We start from the raw sequence: 16,925 nt of genomic DNA, 5'->3' as shown, positions 1-16,925 counted from the left end.
CCGGCCTGCTCCTGGGACAACAGCAGCAGCTGAGAGTGGACAGTGAGAGCACAGGGACTTGGAGCAGAGATAAGCAAGGCTGAAGACTTGCAGAGGGGCTGCCCAGCTCCAAATGATGGAGATGAAAGTGATTCACCCACGACTAAGGACTGTAAAAGTGATGCACCCACCGCTCCCTGAACTGTTGGGCCCAGGGAAGACTGGCCAGGGTGGCAGCACCCCTGATGCTTGTCCCTGCCCTTGTTGGGCTGCACTTCCCCTTCTGCTCCTTCCATTCCAGCGTGGGGGACTGCAGCAGTGACAGGACAGGCTTCAGGATGCCGGGAGAAGGGTCAGGCATCAGTCAGTGCTCCCCAGCTGCCAGACAAAAGGTCCTTCCAGCCCGGGCTAACAGAGTATGCTACAATACCAGGCCCCATCTGTCCCTAAGCACATTGCTGCTTCTCTCCCTCAAATGGCACCTTCCTGTAGCAAAGATATCCCAGGCCAGAAAATGACCTTCTGGATGCTTCTGATCCCACCAAACAGGCTGGGGCTGCAGCACACACTGCTCCCTGGTATAGTTAGTGCAGACTGGAGACCCCATGACTGGCTTGGGGTTGTTCAGCTTGCCTGGCATGACACTGCATGAACACCTGTGTTAAAATGCAGCTGGTCTGCACACACCTTCACAAAAGCCTGCACTAACCCATGGAGCCCCCCCACAGGAGGGAAATGCTGACCCTCACCTGGCTTCAAAGGAGAAAGAAAAAAAAAAAGAAAGAAGAAAAAAAACACTTTTTCCAATAAAGAGGGTGGGCCCCTATTCCTCAGGGCACTGAGAGGTCCACTGAGCTACTTTTGCAACCAGCAGTTCGCCCCAGATTTACTCAGGGTGCCCCCTCTCCCCCCAGGCGATTACACCTTTCTCCTTAACTAGCTATTACAAAAGCAAGTTTGGACACCGAGTCCCAGCCTGCCCCAGGCTGCTGCTGTGAATGCGCCTGGCAGGGTCAGAGAGCAGACAGCCAAAGGTCCAGTGTCACTCCGGGTGGAGCTTGCCCGAGGCTTCCCAGGGGAGAGGAGAGGGATTTCCCCAGGCCAGCTCTGAATGAATTTAGGATGTGGCCTGTACTCCTACGGTTAGCAAACTCTCCCAAGGGCAGAGGGAGAGGCGTGGGCTGCAGGGAGCAAGTGCAAGTCTCCAGGTTCCATGTGTGGAGAGCACTTTCCCCTCGACCCAGCCCTGTGCCCTTGCTGCAGGGATGTCCTCCACAGCAGCCAGCCTGGTGCCCCGTGCCACCCTGCAGGTGTCTCACCTGGGAGAAGTTCAGCCCATTCAGCGGGTGGCACTGCTCCTCCACTTTCTCCACAGCACCCGTTTGCTTCCTCAGTCGCTCCGCTTCCTGGGCCAGGTACAGATCCAGGACGGGAACGCCTCGCGACTTGATGTCTACCTCCGTCAGAGAGTTCACCATCAGCATCACCCACACCGGCCTCTTCCGCTCCCAGTTGCCAGCGATGGCATTGAAGAGGTAGTCAGCGTACAGCCCTTTGCCCCGCTGGTCTGGGGTCATCCAGGACGGCATCATGAGCTTGACATACTCCAGGTGCCGCTTGAGCCGGCGGTAGATGTCCCGGGGCAGCACGTCCTGCAGGTTCTCCCCCTGCGGCAGGAGCTGGCAGCTGGTGAGGGCAGAGATGGTGTAGGGGTCGGTGAGGTCTAGCTCGAAGTACACGATGTGGCTCTGCTGGAAGGCCTTCTTGGAGTTCTCTGGGATGAAGTCCCAGACACGGGTGTACGGGACGTGGATGGTGCCAAAGAAGTAAGATGGGGGATCTCTCTTGATGGTCCACAGGAAGGAGTTCAGCTCACTCTGCCGGGGTAGAGGGAGACACAGCTGAGTACAGACATTCATACCAGGCCCCTTGCGTACAAGGCTCAAGGGAGACATAGTGCCAAACCTGGCTCTACAGCTTGTCAGCATGTACTTTCCCTGAAGAGGCTTTGCTCATACAAACAGAGTCCTTTTGACTACCCTTCTCAGGCCTTGAGACCTAAAATCAATTTTCATTAATTAAAAGCATAAAAAGCATGGCCTCAGCTTTTTCCTTCTGAAAAGCAGCGTCACGGTTGCTCAACAGAAACAGCATCCCAACTCACCACCCCAGTGTATGCCAAAACTAGCAACAGGGAACAGCCCAAGCAGGCCATGCTCTTGGCAAGACGCTTATCCAGCTTGCACCTTTTATCAAGTCAAAAGCTGCCATCACTTTGCTGAAGCAGAGCAGGACATCAAGGTTTCAGTCACCTTCACCTAGGCACCTCTCACTTCAGCACAGCAAGGCTTCCCTCAAAGAAGCTGCTGTGACACCCGCTCAGAGGGTGCCGCAGCATCTCGGGAGAGCTTTCCACTCTGAACAAGGCTCTAAACAAATCAGTAACACAAGACATAATTTGGCAGACAGTCTTGCTGGAGCAGGTAGCAATACAGTTTTACAAGCATGTGGCACATGGCAGATAAACACAAAGATAAGACCCGTTGGCCCAATTCTCCTTCTTGTTAAGGAGGAGAGAAGCATATGTAATAGCTTGGAAAATAATGGAAGGAACTCCACAGGCCAAATCTAGCCTGTGGTTCCAGGGCATACGCTTTAAAAACAGGGGACAAAAAGGCTTATTTATTTATATTTGTCTTTTTTTTTTTTTTTTTTTTTTTTCAAAAAAGTGTCTCAAAACCCTCATGAAGTCAAAATCAGATGCTGTTTGTTCTGTTGCAAAATATGCCTCACACCACCCTCAAGAACACCAGTGTGGTGTGGGCTTAGGCCCTAAGCAGTCCCCCAGGAAAGGAGAGCAGATGGGACAAAACAGATCCTGCAAGTCGCATTACACCAGCAGCAGGCACGACACCCATCACTGGTGCAAGAGTCCCTGCTAGAGTGATGGACACAGTTTCTATCTCTCTGCGCAGACGAGAGCCTAAGCTCATTTAAGGAAGAGGACAGGCTTCCAGATGCACTCAAACATCTGGTCAGTCTTTAGCCAGCAGATAACTCTAACCTCAGCTCCAAGGCTAACTGTGCATGTGTGCTGATCTAAGATACCTGCCTGACTGCCAAAAGCAGAACAGGCTGTTTGGAGGAATTTATTAGAAACACATTGCTTATAAATTTCTGCTGAAGAACCAGGGTCAGAAAGGTTAATCTTAAAGATCGGTCTGCAATGGTTCATCCTGGACAATCCTCTCCCAGAGCTCTCTACACCAAGCACAAGCCACAGATCAGGCAGAAATTGAGCGAAGTGAGCAGTGTAGATCACCAGCACAGACTGACAAACCAAGTAAATACCAGAGGTCTTCAGACACTTCTGTGGCACTTCAAAGGTCTGAAGGATATCTCAGAGACCCAAGTTTTGGTAACACTGTGCTACATCTTTGCATCCTATCAGATGGTCCTGAAACACTCTTCTAAATTGCAGGCCATAAAAACATTCCTGAAGACCATGGGAGGAAGAGAATGAATATAATGCAGCAGTGAGAGGGAAGGAAGATACAGGACAAAAGACTAGTATGAATCTGACATAGGCTGAGAAAGAACATGAGAAAACAAATATAGACAGGAAAGCGAGAAGGAAAACCAGACTAGGCTCCCTCTTGCCCTTAGCCAGCAGGGAAAATGTAAAGACACACCTTTGTTGTGAGAAACAAACTGGATGCAGACAGCAGACAGCAAGCAAAAAGACAGAAGAGGCACCTGGGACCAGTATGAGGTTAGGAGGTCAACACTCCTTCACTTCACGCAGGTCTGATCATGCACATGCAGGAGCAGGCATAACCACAGGAATTGTAAGGAACAAGTGGTCACCGGCCCTCTTACATTCTCAGTTCAGCTCCTGAATAAAGCTACCCAGCAGACTCAAGCCCAAGTGGATGGTACCAGGTAGTGACAGCACTGCTCCAGACCACTGTACACAGCCCAGCTAGAAAGGTGTTTGGCACTGCACCCTCATGCTTTTTTTGCTCTGTAAATTCCCACACCTTTTGCAATCTGATACCAAAAGCAGAGTAATACTGCTAGCTATTAGTGGTACCACTGTCAGACCACACAGACCACCATGCACAGAGCAAACCAGTCACACTTCAGAGCCTACAGCATAGGTAGTGAAAGAAAGCAGGCTGAGACCCAGCAGAACTTCTCACTCATCTTGTAGTGACTGTGAGCTTGCACAACAGTGTCTTGGCACTTTGCAGGAACTTCCACAACAACAGCTGCAGCCTGTCCCAAAAGCAATGGAAATCTCTCTTCTCAGACTGCCCAGGGTCTCACACATTGCCCAGAGCTGGTGCGAGGGCCAGAGGACAGGTCTGTTTCCAACCTGGGAAACCTCCCCTGTCCCAGTGCACCTCCTGGAGCTCACACATGTTTCAGTCCAGCTTCAGAGAGGGAAAGGCATGGGCATAATCTCTCCCCAAGACCGTAAAAGGGGAGCTGTTAAACAATGTGCTAGGTGACTGTGAGATAGCACAGGAGCAGTGCCAAGGCTTGCTCAGCACCGCAGCATGTGCCATGACTGGCAGCCCCTCTCTCTCACCTCATTTCCCTAGGAACGTGCAGCAGATAAAGGTGCTACAACCCTATTTCCCTTTGTAGCAGGATCCTTCTACATAGCTCTTACCTCAGCAAAGGGGTGCTTTAAAACCAGCATAAACTGCTGTGAAAGTGGTGTCCTGGAGGCTGAAGGGAGAGTTGGCTTGGGCGGCTCCAGGAATTTCACTTTCAGTAGTGTACTAACAAAAAAGGCAGGTTCACATATATGCCATGCATATATCTGTCTCTGCTCCCCAATTTACAGGTGGTACACATTGCACGACACATTCTAGCAACAATATGGATCAAGGGAAGAACTGGAGGGACAGCTTAAGGAAGAGAGTGGCAGTCTTGAATGAGGTCTCTCATTTTGCTATTGCAACAAGATTTGAAGTCACACCGCACAACACACAGCACACATCCTCTGCCACAGTGTATCTCCTCTGCACCTAACCTTAACTGACTGCTAAGGAATCCTACATCAAGTTATTTCTGGCTGCTCAGTATGATCGCATAGTGCCTTCTCCTACCTCATCTCCCCAGGAAAACAAGAGTTTACTGTCAACTGGTTAGGGAACCAGCAGAGCCACAAATTGCTTGGAACAAAAACAAAACAAAACAAAAAACAAATGAGGAAGAAAAAGGCTTTTCTTCAGCCAGTTCAGTTTCTTAAGATTGACAGCACATGAAGCACTCTGAAGTGGCAGTGGAATAAGGGAGAAGGAAAAGAAGCTGCTTCAGATAATACTGTCAAAGGGACATATGGACCTATGGGACCCACCCCCTGCCATGAGATGGCAGCGAGCTCCCTTTCTTACTTCCCCAGAGCTGCACTGTCACTCCCTCCAAGAATGGATGGGGGCATGTACGGATAGATAACGCTTTCTCACAATGAGAGGACAACAGCATCAGGCTTTGCAGAAACCCTAGAAAAATGTGGTGCCCATCACAAGATTGTTCCCCTGCAGCTGAAGGAGGATCAATGAAAGAACAAGAAAGCTTCAAGGATGGGAGAGTACAGTGACATACTGTAGAGTGGTAGCTCAGCCCACAGCATGGTAGTTCCTATCCCAACATCTCTCCCAAATCAGGAAACTGATTGTCCATAGGTGGCCTTGGAAACTCCTGTGATGCCTTGCTTTCCTTTTATCTGTTTCAGCAGAGCAAAGGCTGTGACTGAGAGGTATTTTCTTTATCTTTCCAGAATGTTTCTTTTTTAGAGATTTCAGAAAAAAAGCACTAAGACTCAGATTCAGTTCACTATAATTACTCCCAGTAGCTTGCTTTTCCAGCAGCATTTCTAGGACCACTGGGGAAAGTAACCTGTGGACTTCAGGTACACAAATTCTACTGCATTTGTCAGACAGCACAAATCATTTCAGGTAACACAGCAGTAATTCTGCTGGAAGAGTAGTGCCAAACAGGATCTGTCTTCTTTATTATGAGAAACTAGCTCAAAGTGGGCCAAATGATGTACTGACCATAAAATAGTGGTAAACATCCAGAAAATAATTCTATGAAAAACAGGAGAAACAAAAAATGCATCTAGTGACAATACCCTGAACATCTAGAAAAGGAGCAACAGAGTGATGAGAATTAATAATAATATTAATGAAAAGTTGCAAGAGGAAAAGGGTGTGGGGATACCAGGAGTGAAGGCTCTGACGGGAAGGACAGCTGCTGTCCAAAGAGTTAGGAAGTGGATATGAACTGCAGGCACAGGAAACCTGGCCAAGGTCTGCCCACATGACTGAGCAAGGCACATCACTTCTGCTGGCTTCTATCTTCTGTCTCGCATTTATGTTGCCTGTAATTTTTTCAGCTCAAAGTACATCACACGCTGTGTAGATAGGTGCCTTCTTCTGCTTCAGCGTCTTTCAGGACCCTGAACACTCATACTCAGCTCCACTGCCAAGTCCTCCACACATCAGCCCAAGATTGCCCTGTTTCTCAATCCACAATATGCTCTTAATTTTTATTTTTTTTCTTGCTACAGAAGCCAGAGCATGTGGCGTGCAGTATTTCAGCCAGGCAGAGAGCCCTATAGCCCTCCCTATATGGCTCTCTCCCTTCTTCTTATCTGTCCTGGTGTCGTATCTTGTCATGTTCATTTATACCTAACTGAGGCAAAGACCGTGTCACATAAAGTGCCCCATGCAGCTACAGCAATGCATGCAGAAATGCTAGGCTCGCTTTTAACAGTTGTTCTCTTGAGCTTTTGCCCATTCACATTACTGACACTCTAAAACTCAGCTGAGACTGTAAGCAGAACTCACCCATGGATAAACACTGCGCTGACTACAGCTATTCAGAGAACACAAATTCAGTCTCCACTTGCCAGAAACGAATAATAAAACACAAGTTTTTAACTAATAAGTTGAGGACTGACAGCAGACATCACTTACTCTACTAAAGTAAATATATGGGGGAGAAGCAGCCATTTAAATTAACTGGCCCCTTATCAGAAACAACGCATCATAAAATATTAACCAGCTACAACCACAAGCATTCTGCTGTAAATCTCTGGATTCTGGCTCTAAACTTACCAATACACTCCAACATTAAGCTAAACGAAAGTACCACCAGACTGCATTACTTCGTAACTGGAATATACTCCAAGCAATTCCAACATACTTTATTTTAGGTTGTTTTCAAAGTCTTTTTTTTTTTTTTTCTTTGAAAGAAAGAATGATGGGGCTCATTATAGATTGCAGCTTTAATTATAATATGGAATGATGATGAAAAGGCCTCTAAAGAATTGTATGCTCACTCTTTAAAACAGCAATTTGTCTCTTTCAGACACTGATGCACATATTTCTTTCACAATAGGAGCTTTAGGTGACTGACAACAAGAAGGCATCCCTGTAATCTAGAGAGGTAAGAAAATGCACAGAAGTTCCTATCATGAATTTGGATAAAAACAAGAAGGAAAAAAAAAAAAAAAAGCCTTCCTTCATAATGCAGAGGCAAAGAAGAACATTTTGTTTTCAGGGGTGGTATAAACACTTCTAAGGACGTGTTCAACACCTTTGCAGATAAGGCAGATGCTGTCATTCCTAGGTGACATGGTTACCACCGCTCTCCTAATGACCCCAGGAAACAGCCTGCCAATACCAGAACTACAGGTGGCCTCGCATTTTAATGGCAGAATAACCAGCAGGTAATGAGGTGCCATTAACATATTTCACCTCCAGTTTTGCCAGTAACCAACACAGGTTCCACCACTGGCTCCTAAGGAAAACCCCCTGCATTGTCCTACCAAATTAATGAATTAGCCATGTCTGTAAGAACAACTTTTTCTGCACAGTTTCTCCCTTTCTTTTCCTGTTCCCTCAGGCAGAGTCACACTAGCCCAAGCTGTTAAACTTCATGCCCTGAAGAGGAAGGGGGCACCTGCTCCAGAGGTTTGATCTGGGCCACGACTGTCACAGCTGGCCACCTACAAAACCAGTTGACAGAGTGGTTCCAGGCACAAACAAGGTGCCAAGGCATCCTCCCCAAGGCAGGAGTCAGGCTCTACCCAACCCAAGTTCAGGCAGATGCTGCTGGTGAGGCACACGCAGATTGATAAACAGTTGAGTCACTGTGCCCTGACTCTTGGGTCACCAGAGTTACTTCTTGTTCCCTGTGCCGGTGCAGGTCACCCTGCCCGGGGAGGAGAACAGAAGTGATGAGATAATACATCCCTCACCGCTGGTCAGGCTGCTTCCAGGTCCAAGCAGATGCCACCAGAGAGCACGGATGTTGTGTCAACTCTTAACAGATGCATTAAGGCAAAATGAGTCCAGGAAGACTTTTCCTACACAATTTCATATGCTGTCAGTTCAGAAACTTCAGTGAAAAGTTATAAATCTATGAAAACTGTTTTTTGGTGTTTTTTTTTTTTTGCCCTCTCTTCCTGACTTTCAGTGGAAATGACACCCTACGCACAGGACTCACACTGGCCAGAGCATCACTGCTAACTTGCAGCACAGAGCCCTTGGCTCTGCTTTCTGTCCACCTGGGCTGGTTACAGCAGTCAGGTTCATCAAATGTGAGCACAAACAAAACCCAACACAGCTTCTAATTGCATTTCTGTTTAAAGGCCACTGTCACTCGCTGCTCTGAACCTGCTCCACCGTGCTCAGAGTAAAGCAGTCAGCCAACAGGCTACCCTGAGAAGGAAGCTGGCAGCAAATCACGCAAAAAAAAAAAAAAAAAAAAGGCCAGCTCGGGCTCTCGGGCTCCTCCCGGGATCTCCCTCTCTCCCACCGAGCCGGGGAGGCTCCCCACGGGCGGAAAGCGAAGCAGGGGGGCGCAGATTCAGGTGCAAAGGCAGCGCCGTGCCCCTCTCCATCACTCCGCTCCCCGCAGCCCCGCGGCACCCCGACCCCCGGCGCCCCCATGCCCGCAGCCCCGGCGGCTCCGCGCCCTCCCGGGCCCACCCGGGGCTCCTCGGGGCCGGTCCCCCCCCGGTTACCTTTCCGCCGAGCGGGCAGGCGCCGCGGCTCTGCCGCGCTCTGGCCAGCAGGAGGAGGGAGCTGTGCAGCAAGCAGACCCAGCCGGGGTGCACCATCCTTGCTCGCTCGGAGTTGGCACAGTTTTGGGGACAGCTTTCCTTTCCTTTCCTTTTTTTTTTTTTTTTTTTTTTTCCCCTCTTCGCCTGCTTCCACTTTATTTTTTTTTAAATTCCCTTTCTGTTTCTTTTTTTTTTTTATGTTATTTTATTTTATTTTCTCTTTTTATTTTCTTTTTTTTTCTTTCTTTTTTTTTTTTTTTTCTTCCTTTTGCCCGGGCGACCCAATCCCGGAGCCCTCGCAGGAGCGGCCCCGTCCCCTGGCCAAACCCTCCAGCCGCTGCCCCCTCCTCTTAAAGGGTCCCGTTCCGGGCGGGCGGGGGGGGAGGAAGGGGAGGGCGCGGGGCCCGCCGCACCGGGGGCGGGCGATGGGGCTGCGGTGCCGGGGGGGGCTCCCTTACCCTCGCTCCCCGCCGCCCGCATCGCGGAGAGACCCCGCTCCGGCCCCGGACCGGCCCCGGGGGGCTGCGGTGGCTGCGCCCCCCGGCCCGTCCCGTCCCGCCCCGGCCTCTGCCCTGCCCTGCTCCTGCCTGCATTTCCCCCAAAGAGAAGACACTACTGGGTGTTGGGGTTCTTCCCCCAAAGCCCCCCTTCACTGTCCGCCCGGATTCAGGTTGACCCTGGCATTGCTTCCGACTCGTTTTCTCGCCTCGGGGTGCCTGTGCCATCGTCTGATTCGGGTTACCCAGCAAAACTGTGCCCGGTGTGCTTTGCACAAACGGTGTGGTCTATTAGCGATAAAAAATGCACCGAAATGCACTACCTGCAAAGTCTGCCCACACTGATGGGCATATCGCCATCGCTATTTGTAAAGTTCCCCCATAATATCTGAGACTGGTGTTTAAAACACTGAAAAGCCCATATTGCTATTAATCAGAGCCTTAAAAATAATGACTGAATCTGGAATCTGCCAGCTTTGTGTGTGTGTACGTGTCAGGTGTGAATGATAATAGTGAGCTTTCACACCTCTCAAAATATTTATGGTAGGATCTTCCTGGCAATTTTAATATAGCACCTATAATTCACATTTAGGGAAACTGTTACCACTTCCAGGGCTTATCGCAAGTAGACCTGTAAAGTTAGAAAACTGCCCACCAAGGTGTATGGAGGTATTGTATAGAGCACAGTGCTTCCCTCCTGCACCACCCCCAGTTGTTTTAATTAAATGCCATGCACAAAGCAGTGAGCAAACTGCTGACTAATTGTTTCATGCTATTTGCAGACTCAGGAAGTCATTGTTTCTTTAGCTTTATCCTATTCCTACTTTCAAGCTCATCCTTTTCAATCCCAGAGATCTGAATCTGTGTCCCTAGGGTTAAATCCTGGTTCAGAATCAATGGCAAACTTCCCACCAGCTCAAAGAGAGTGAAGATGCCCGTTTTTACTTTTGCTTGACAGCCCGGTTTTGCAGTACAAAGCAAATTCCTCCCGAAGAAGGTAGCAAGAGCCAAAATCCCTCATTGTTTTGCCTTTTATGTGCATTACTGTATTTCTGCCTTTGATGAGGAGAATGATACTGATAATATATTAAATGCATCTTCTTTCATTAGGTCATGCTAGCCATTTAGAACAAAAAACATTATCTGGCAAAGAATATTGCATTTATGCAATATATGATGGTTGTAATCCATAAATCCATACCTATTTTATTTTTTATTTTATTTATTTATTTATTTTTTGACAGGGATGGAGAATACTGTGTGCTATTTGCCAGCCCTGCAGAAAAATCTGTACCTATCAGAGCAAGAATTGAGTTTGTGACATCTTTTTTCATCATCTTCTCAGATTTGATCAATGGGGGTTCAAACAATGAGTTTGCCCAGCAGACAGGTAGCCTTTCCAAACAACTCCAGCTCTCAGCAGACAGGTGTAAAACACAGCAACAAAATGTTTCTGCCCTGGAATGCAATAAACCAGACCCATGTTTAGTTGTATGTATTTCTGGGCATGGAAGCTAGATAGCATTTATTCTTAAAGTGCCCAGATCAAGTTGCAAAGAATAAGAATAAATCTTCCATGGCACAGAGATGTGCTGCCAAGCTGATTAGGTACCTTCTGTCTGGCTATTTTTAGTTTCTTTCAGATCTAAAGTGGAAAATAGTAGCAACACTTTCTGAAACACACGGCTCGCAGGCATACAGACAATGCAGATTAAGATGCTGCTTGGCTGTATTTTCAAATTGGTGGGAAATGCATTCTTTGTGGTGAATTGCTGATGGAAAATAGCAAAAGAGGAAGGACAAAGGGAATGTTTCATAAAGACTTTTGAAGTAATTTATACTTTCACTGAAATATTTCAGTAGAAAACCACATCCTAGACCTATTAACAGAGACCTAAGAGATAAAAACTGCATTTTTATTTAATGAAGTTCTGTTTGTAGAGTTGCTGGGTTTGTTCCCATCCCTTGCAAAATGATTTCAACAGAAGTTCAGCATGTGATTCATGTTAAGATCATGCTTCTGTACTTTGCACAGAAAAGGCAAACTGAAGCATATCCTTCATGCTTTCCTGGATCAGGGCCTTCAGGTCACGGAGGGCTCACAACCTGAGCTGTCTGGTTGGCAGTACCATCAAGGTAACCGTGGGGACAGGCTCTGTGACCACCTCTCTTACAATGGTGTGCTGGTTCAAGCAGCCGCCGTGCACAGGCAGTTGCTCATACTGTCATTGCAGCCCTTGGCTGCAGCACACCTGAGGCCGAGCAGTGGACTGGGCTGTACACAAAATTAGCTACTTTTTGTCTTTTTGGGGAGACAGCTGATGTTTAATCTGAATCAGTTTCGCAAGCCATAGGAACAGTTACATGGAGATGGCCAACAGGATGTCAGAGGAAGGAGACTTCTGGAGTGGGTGTTCCTGCCAGCACATCTTCAGAGTACAGCCCAGAGCTCTCACATCCATCTGTGCATGCAGCACAGCCTGCGTACAGTATGAACACTTCTGAGAGACCTCTAGAGCTTGTTCATGTGCCTTTGCTACCCAGTATTAACTAGCAATGTGAAACAAAGCCACCTCGTACAGCCAAACACAGTTACAGCTTTGTACTAGCTTCTTTCGTTAGTGAAAGAAGCTAGTACAAAGGAAATTTGCACAGATTTTTTGGGGGGCAGAATATATTCAATTCTGTTAACAGGCAGTTCAGCTGATTCACCCACTATCAAACACAATTAGACTACTTTTCAATTCAACACACATTTTAAATATCATGAGAGATAACACGAGGATTTCTCACCACTTAAAATTATGAAACAGATATCATAAAGCAGATAAGAAAGAAGGCAAAGGAGCTTTCTTCATTGAGTTGAGAAAAAGTACTCTACTTTATCTGCATTTGAAAGGAAGTTTGCTTAGAAGGATTGATGTGGACTTCAGAGATTCAGAAACACAGAGCCCCAATTATGCCTCAAGATAAAAAGGGTTAGTGAACTTTGTAGTATGTTACTGTATGAAAGTGTTAGGTCAGCTGGAAGGGAAATATGGGGAATATATTACAAAGTGAAGTGGTTACATGTAATTATCAAGCATAGTCAGCCAGAAGCCAAAAATAAAGAGTAAAGAGTGGAATTCTGTTCTCTAAACACATCTTAATAATAGCAATCTCAATTTGAATGGAGAGAGAAAGCTAAACAAAAATAAATCTCTAGGGCACTGAAAGGAGGCAAAGAGAAACTACATGACCAGAACAGGGGGCTCTGAATTGCACTAGGCCCCAGCACTTCAGAAATAAAGCAGAGGATCATTTGAAGCCAGTCTGGAAAGAGTTAAAGGGCAGCTTACAAACCCATTTCTCTCATAAAATGAGGGAATAAAGTGAACTGTTCAGAAGGTGTTAACAAAATAGCATACACGGACTGAATTATTCAGATATTAACTCATGATTTTAGGAGGAAAAAATACAGGTGACTGTCTAAATAAATATTGATGCATTATTTTATGAAATGCAGTAAATAAGGACCCCACATCTTATGCAGATAGAAAGTATTATGTATATGGAGCATCTTAAATGAGTGAGCAGTTCACGTAGTCATAATACTGCAGCTGAGGAAGCAGAAACAGAGTACAGCTCCGTGGTAAAGCTCAAGTGGTCTGAGTGAATTTAACTGATTTTCTACAACAGAAGGCATGCCTGTCCCATCCTGGTCAGTCCATGGCTTAGCCTCTCACCCACTCCTCTGCATTCAGCATGGCTGTATTATTACATCACACCCTGGACAGTGAGTGAGGTGCCAAATCGCTCTGCAGTGTTGGAGGGGAAACGCAGGTTTCCAAAGGGTAATTTGGCTCTTCCTCTGAGAACCACAGCACCACCACTAGCCCATGCACAGCCCTCAGCCCTGCTGGCTGAAAAACAGCTGCTGAGGCAATGGAAAGGGGGGGGTGCAGCAGTCCCTCTTCTCATCCCACTTCTTTCTCAAGCCCTTCTCTGGGCTAGAAGGAAAGATGCAGGAACAGTCAGTCTTGGAAACACCAGGTGGATCCTGGTGCTGTGTACATAGGCATCGGTCCAGGAAGCAGCTGGGAAGTCTGATCCCCCCAGGAGGGATGCACAATGTGTAAAACCTTCTGTTTACAGAGGTAGATGTCTGATGTCTTCCAGGGAATATTGGGAGAATTTGCCTGTGGTATAACTGAAGAAAATCTGAAATGGGTAGAAATGTGTTGAATTCAGCTTATCCACTACAGTAGTGTGATTTCTTCCAGGACATCTTTGGGAAGGGAGGGGGAGGGGGCTAGAAGTGGAAAAAAAAAAAAAAGCTGTGCTGATTTTTTTTTTTTTCAGCTGTAATTTTTTTGCAGCTGTAATTAAAGACTTCTGCAAAGAGGGAAGGAATTTTCTGAGCGAAAACACTTATTTTGTCCTAGTTTTCTAATTGGCTCTGAAAAACATTAGCAAAGCTGTCAGGTTGAAGACACCATGTAGGCAATGCTGTAACTTGTTATAAAATGTAATCTTAGCATTGCGTAAGGTGGATTTATTTATTTATTTATTGTACAAACAGATAAATATGTGGTGAACATCTCCCTGCAGTTACTAAGGCAGAAACAGACTCACAGGGGGCATGATGGAAGTGAAGCTTCAGGATACCAGCTTCAGTGAGGCTGGGATTTTTCTTGCAGTGGTGGTCAGCTGTCAGCTCAGGCAATTTGTAGCATCAGAGAGTTCCCCTGTATGTGCAAAAACACTCACACCTGACTTCTGAGAAGTACCTGAATGTGTCCTCCTCGTGGCCATTGATTTGCACGGCAGTAAGCCACTGATGATCCTCCCAGCTTATTTGCTATACACACCTGCCCAGAAGATGACTGTCCCTGCTTCAGGACACTTAGAGCTCAGATGGCGCAAAGATTTACATAGTCAGCTTGCTTCACGTACTGCAAATTGTCCCAGGAAAAATAAGGAAACAACATGGTGAAAATGTTTCAAGCAATTTGGGTTTAGCCTTGAGCTCTCTCAGGAGACCACATAGCTGGATATGAGCCTGTCAGTGATTATCCTCTGTGCGACTGTAAAGATACTTCTTTCATGACAGCCCATCAGTGCAGCAGAGCTGAAATTAAGTTTCTATTCCAGCTTTATTTTCATTGGTAATTTTAAGTCAGTACTTGCTTTACTTTCAGCCAAGTGGGAATTTTCTTTCTCCCCACTAAATATTGAGGAAAATTACTTCAGTTTCTCACCACAGGGAAAAAAAAAAAAAAAAAAAAAGATCAGGTAATCTTGAGAAGCTAGAAGAGGTAGGGTAACAATTTCTTTCTACTGAGTATGCTGTGTAACTTTCCTAACTAATCCAGACCTGATTTGCACTCTCCACTTAGAGCTCTGTCTAGTACTACAGTGACTCCTAAATCCTGTGTAAATGTTGTGTCTACGTTAAAGTCAAGTCTTTTTAGAGAATGAGTTTCCAGGGTCATGAAAGTAGCAGGAACATGTACAGGAGGGTTATTGAATGCATGCTCAGCTTGAAGGAGATGGGCAGTACCACATCCACACCACATCTCCTCTTCAAGGCTGAGATCTAGCCAAACAGGTTGTTGTGCAGAAAACAAACACACAGCAATCAAAGGAAGCTGGAACCACCATACCTCCATGTGGCTAACTCTGAATATAAATGTAAAACCATTTAGGAGGGAAGTTTGTGGGTAGACACTTCTTCCCCAGGGATCTCTCCTCATCATGTGAAGGCAATGGTTCCAAGCCATCTGTACCAAAACATTAGCAAGCAAGCAAGCCCATTCTGGCCCCCAGGCCCTTCCCCTAAAGCTACTTCACCCTGGTTCTTCATCTTGCAGCACTGGACAGGACTCTTATTTCAACTATTTCACTGTTACTATTTCAACTATTGGCTATCTGCAACTATTTCAAATGAAAACCTCTTTTAAACGTCAGAGGCATTTGCTAGGATGAGCCACGGGCTTACACACTTCCTACTGTGAAAAGCCCAATTTTGACATAGGAAACAGAAGCAGGAGGAGCTGTGGGTCTGATATAACTCTTCTTTCAGCCAGGCAGGAACACATGCCCATAGTTAAATAATGCAAGAAGTTTTAATGAAAGACTTCCCTGAATTTCCCAGGCGTCCTCATCTTCTCAGTGAGTAGTTAAGCTAGCTGCTGCTCCTGTCATACACAGTCCTTGTTCTCCCTGTGCCACTGAGTGTTGGCTTTTATCAGTGACAGGAGCCAACCCAGAGGCTTATCTCATGTGGTTTCGTGAAACAGCACACAAAGGGTCAGAGTCACTTTCCTGATTCAGACTGCACAGGATTGCATCCTAAGTACACAGCCACGTGAAAGCCAGATCTGCACAAGATAATGAGGGGGACTTTAAAAGAGCACTCCACATTGACTCCAGTCTCCCTTCTCTGAGCCCAATAGTCATTTGCAGAAAAGGAGATTTGGGATATGTTGTTCTTTGCCCCTGCTCCTCTTCTGATACACATGGACAGCCTGAGCAGAACATGGCATTGTGATTTCTGTGGGTGCTTTCTAAAGGACAGATCATACTTTTCCCAGGCTGGTATTTTCACCCCTATCCATCATCGTGAGAATCAGGCCATTTCAGCAGGCTGCAGACTGAGTGGCCCAGTATCTTGAAGACATTATGAACCACCTACCCCTGGGTCCTCCTGCTCAGTAGCTGCCAACATCACAGGCCGACAGCAGGGCAAGGCATAGAGTCTGCACAAACCATGCAGAGGGGAAGCAAGCATTCAGTGCCACAGAGAGCTGGCTCTCACAGCTCTGCAAAGAAAGGAAGGAGGGCCATATGCTCAAGTGAAACCAATCCAGTGCAGCATGGGAAGCAATCTTGCCATAATTGATTAGAAGGAATAAGAAATATACTAGGTTTTTATTCTGGTCCTATATACTCCCATTAATAAATGCCAGACTTCAGTACAGAGCATGTAGAAAGGTTGCAGATAGCATTTTGAAACCTGTAAGAGAATGTTTAATTCCTCTGTTCTCTTCCTGATTGTATCTCTTTTCATTGCCAAAACAATATAGAGGCAAAGCAAGAATGATCAGTATCTAGATGTGTCAGGCTGTCTCTGGACAGGTACAGCAATGAGATGGCGTGACATTCATGCAACTTAAGCACCCAGATGGACAGATAATGTTTTAATATCAACAAACAGATATTGTGTTCCAAAGACAGCAAGATTTTGGGAAGACATGGCTATTGTCTGTATCAAAATTTCATTACCATTTCCACAAAGTTGGTTCTCTTAAAGCCATATGCAGGCTGCAGTAGGAAGCCATCTATATAAATAAGAATCCAGGCGAATGCACTGTAGCAGA

At 46.5% G+C, this 16,925-nt stretch overlaps 1 protein-coding gene across 1 annotated transcript in view; it reads right to left on the bottom strand.

Moving 5' to 3' along the window:
- The window catches only part of TRABD2A (TraB domain containing 2A), a gene marked incomplete at its 3' end in the record, with an annotated part of 78,874 nt that extends 69,618 nt beyond the window's left edge, over positions 1-9,256 (bottom strand). Inside the window, exons 1-2 of the mRNA XM_084304843.1 lie at positions 9,029-9,256; positions 1,299-1,856 (exon numbers count right to left, since the gene is read on the bottom strand). Of these exons, the coding sequence (XP_084160969.1) occupies positions 1,299-1,856; positions 9,029-9,124 (654 nt within the window). The 5' untranslated portion in view covers positions 9,125-9,256. The remainder of the gene's footprint in view (positions 1-1,298; positions 1,857-9,028) is intronic.
- Between the last annotated feature and the right edge of the window lie 7,669 nt (positions 9,257-16,925).

The sequence above is a fragment of the Netta rufina genome (genome assembly GCF_964035555.1).
Source record: "Netta rufina genome assembly, chromosome: Z".
Taxonomy (NCBI): Eukaryota; Metazoa; Chordata; class Aves; order Anseriformes; family Anatidae; genus Netta; species Netta rufina.
This window is presented reverse-complemented; position numbering and strand designations above follow the sequence as displayed.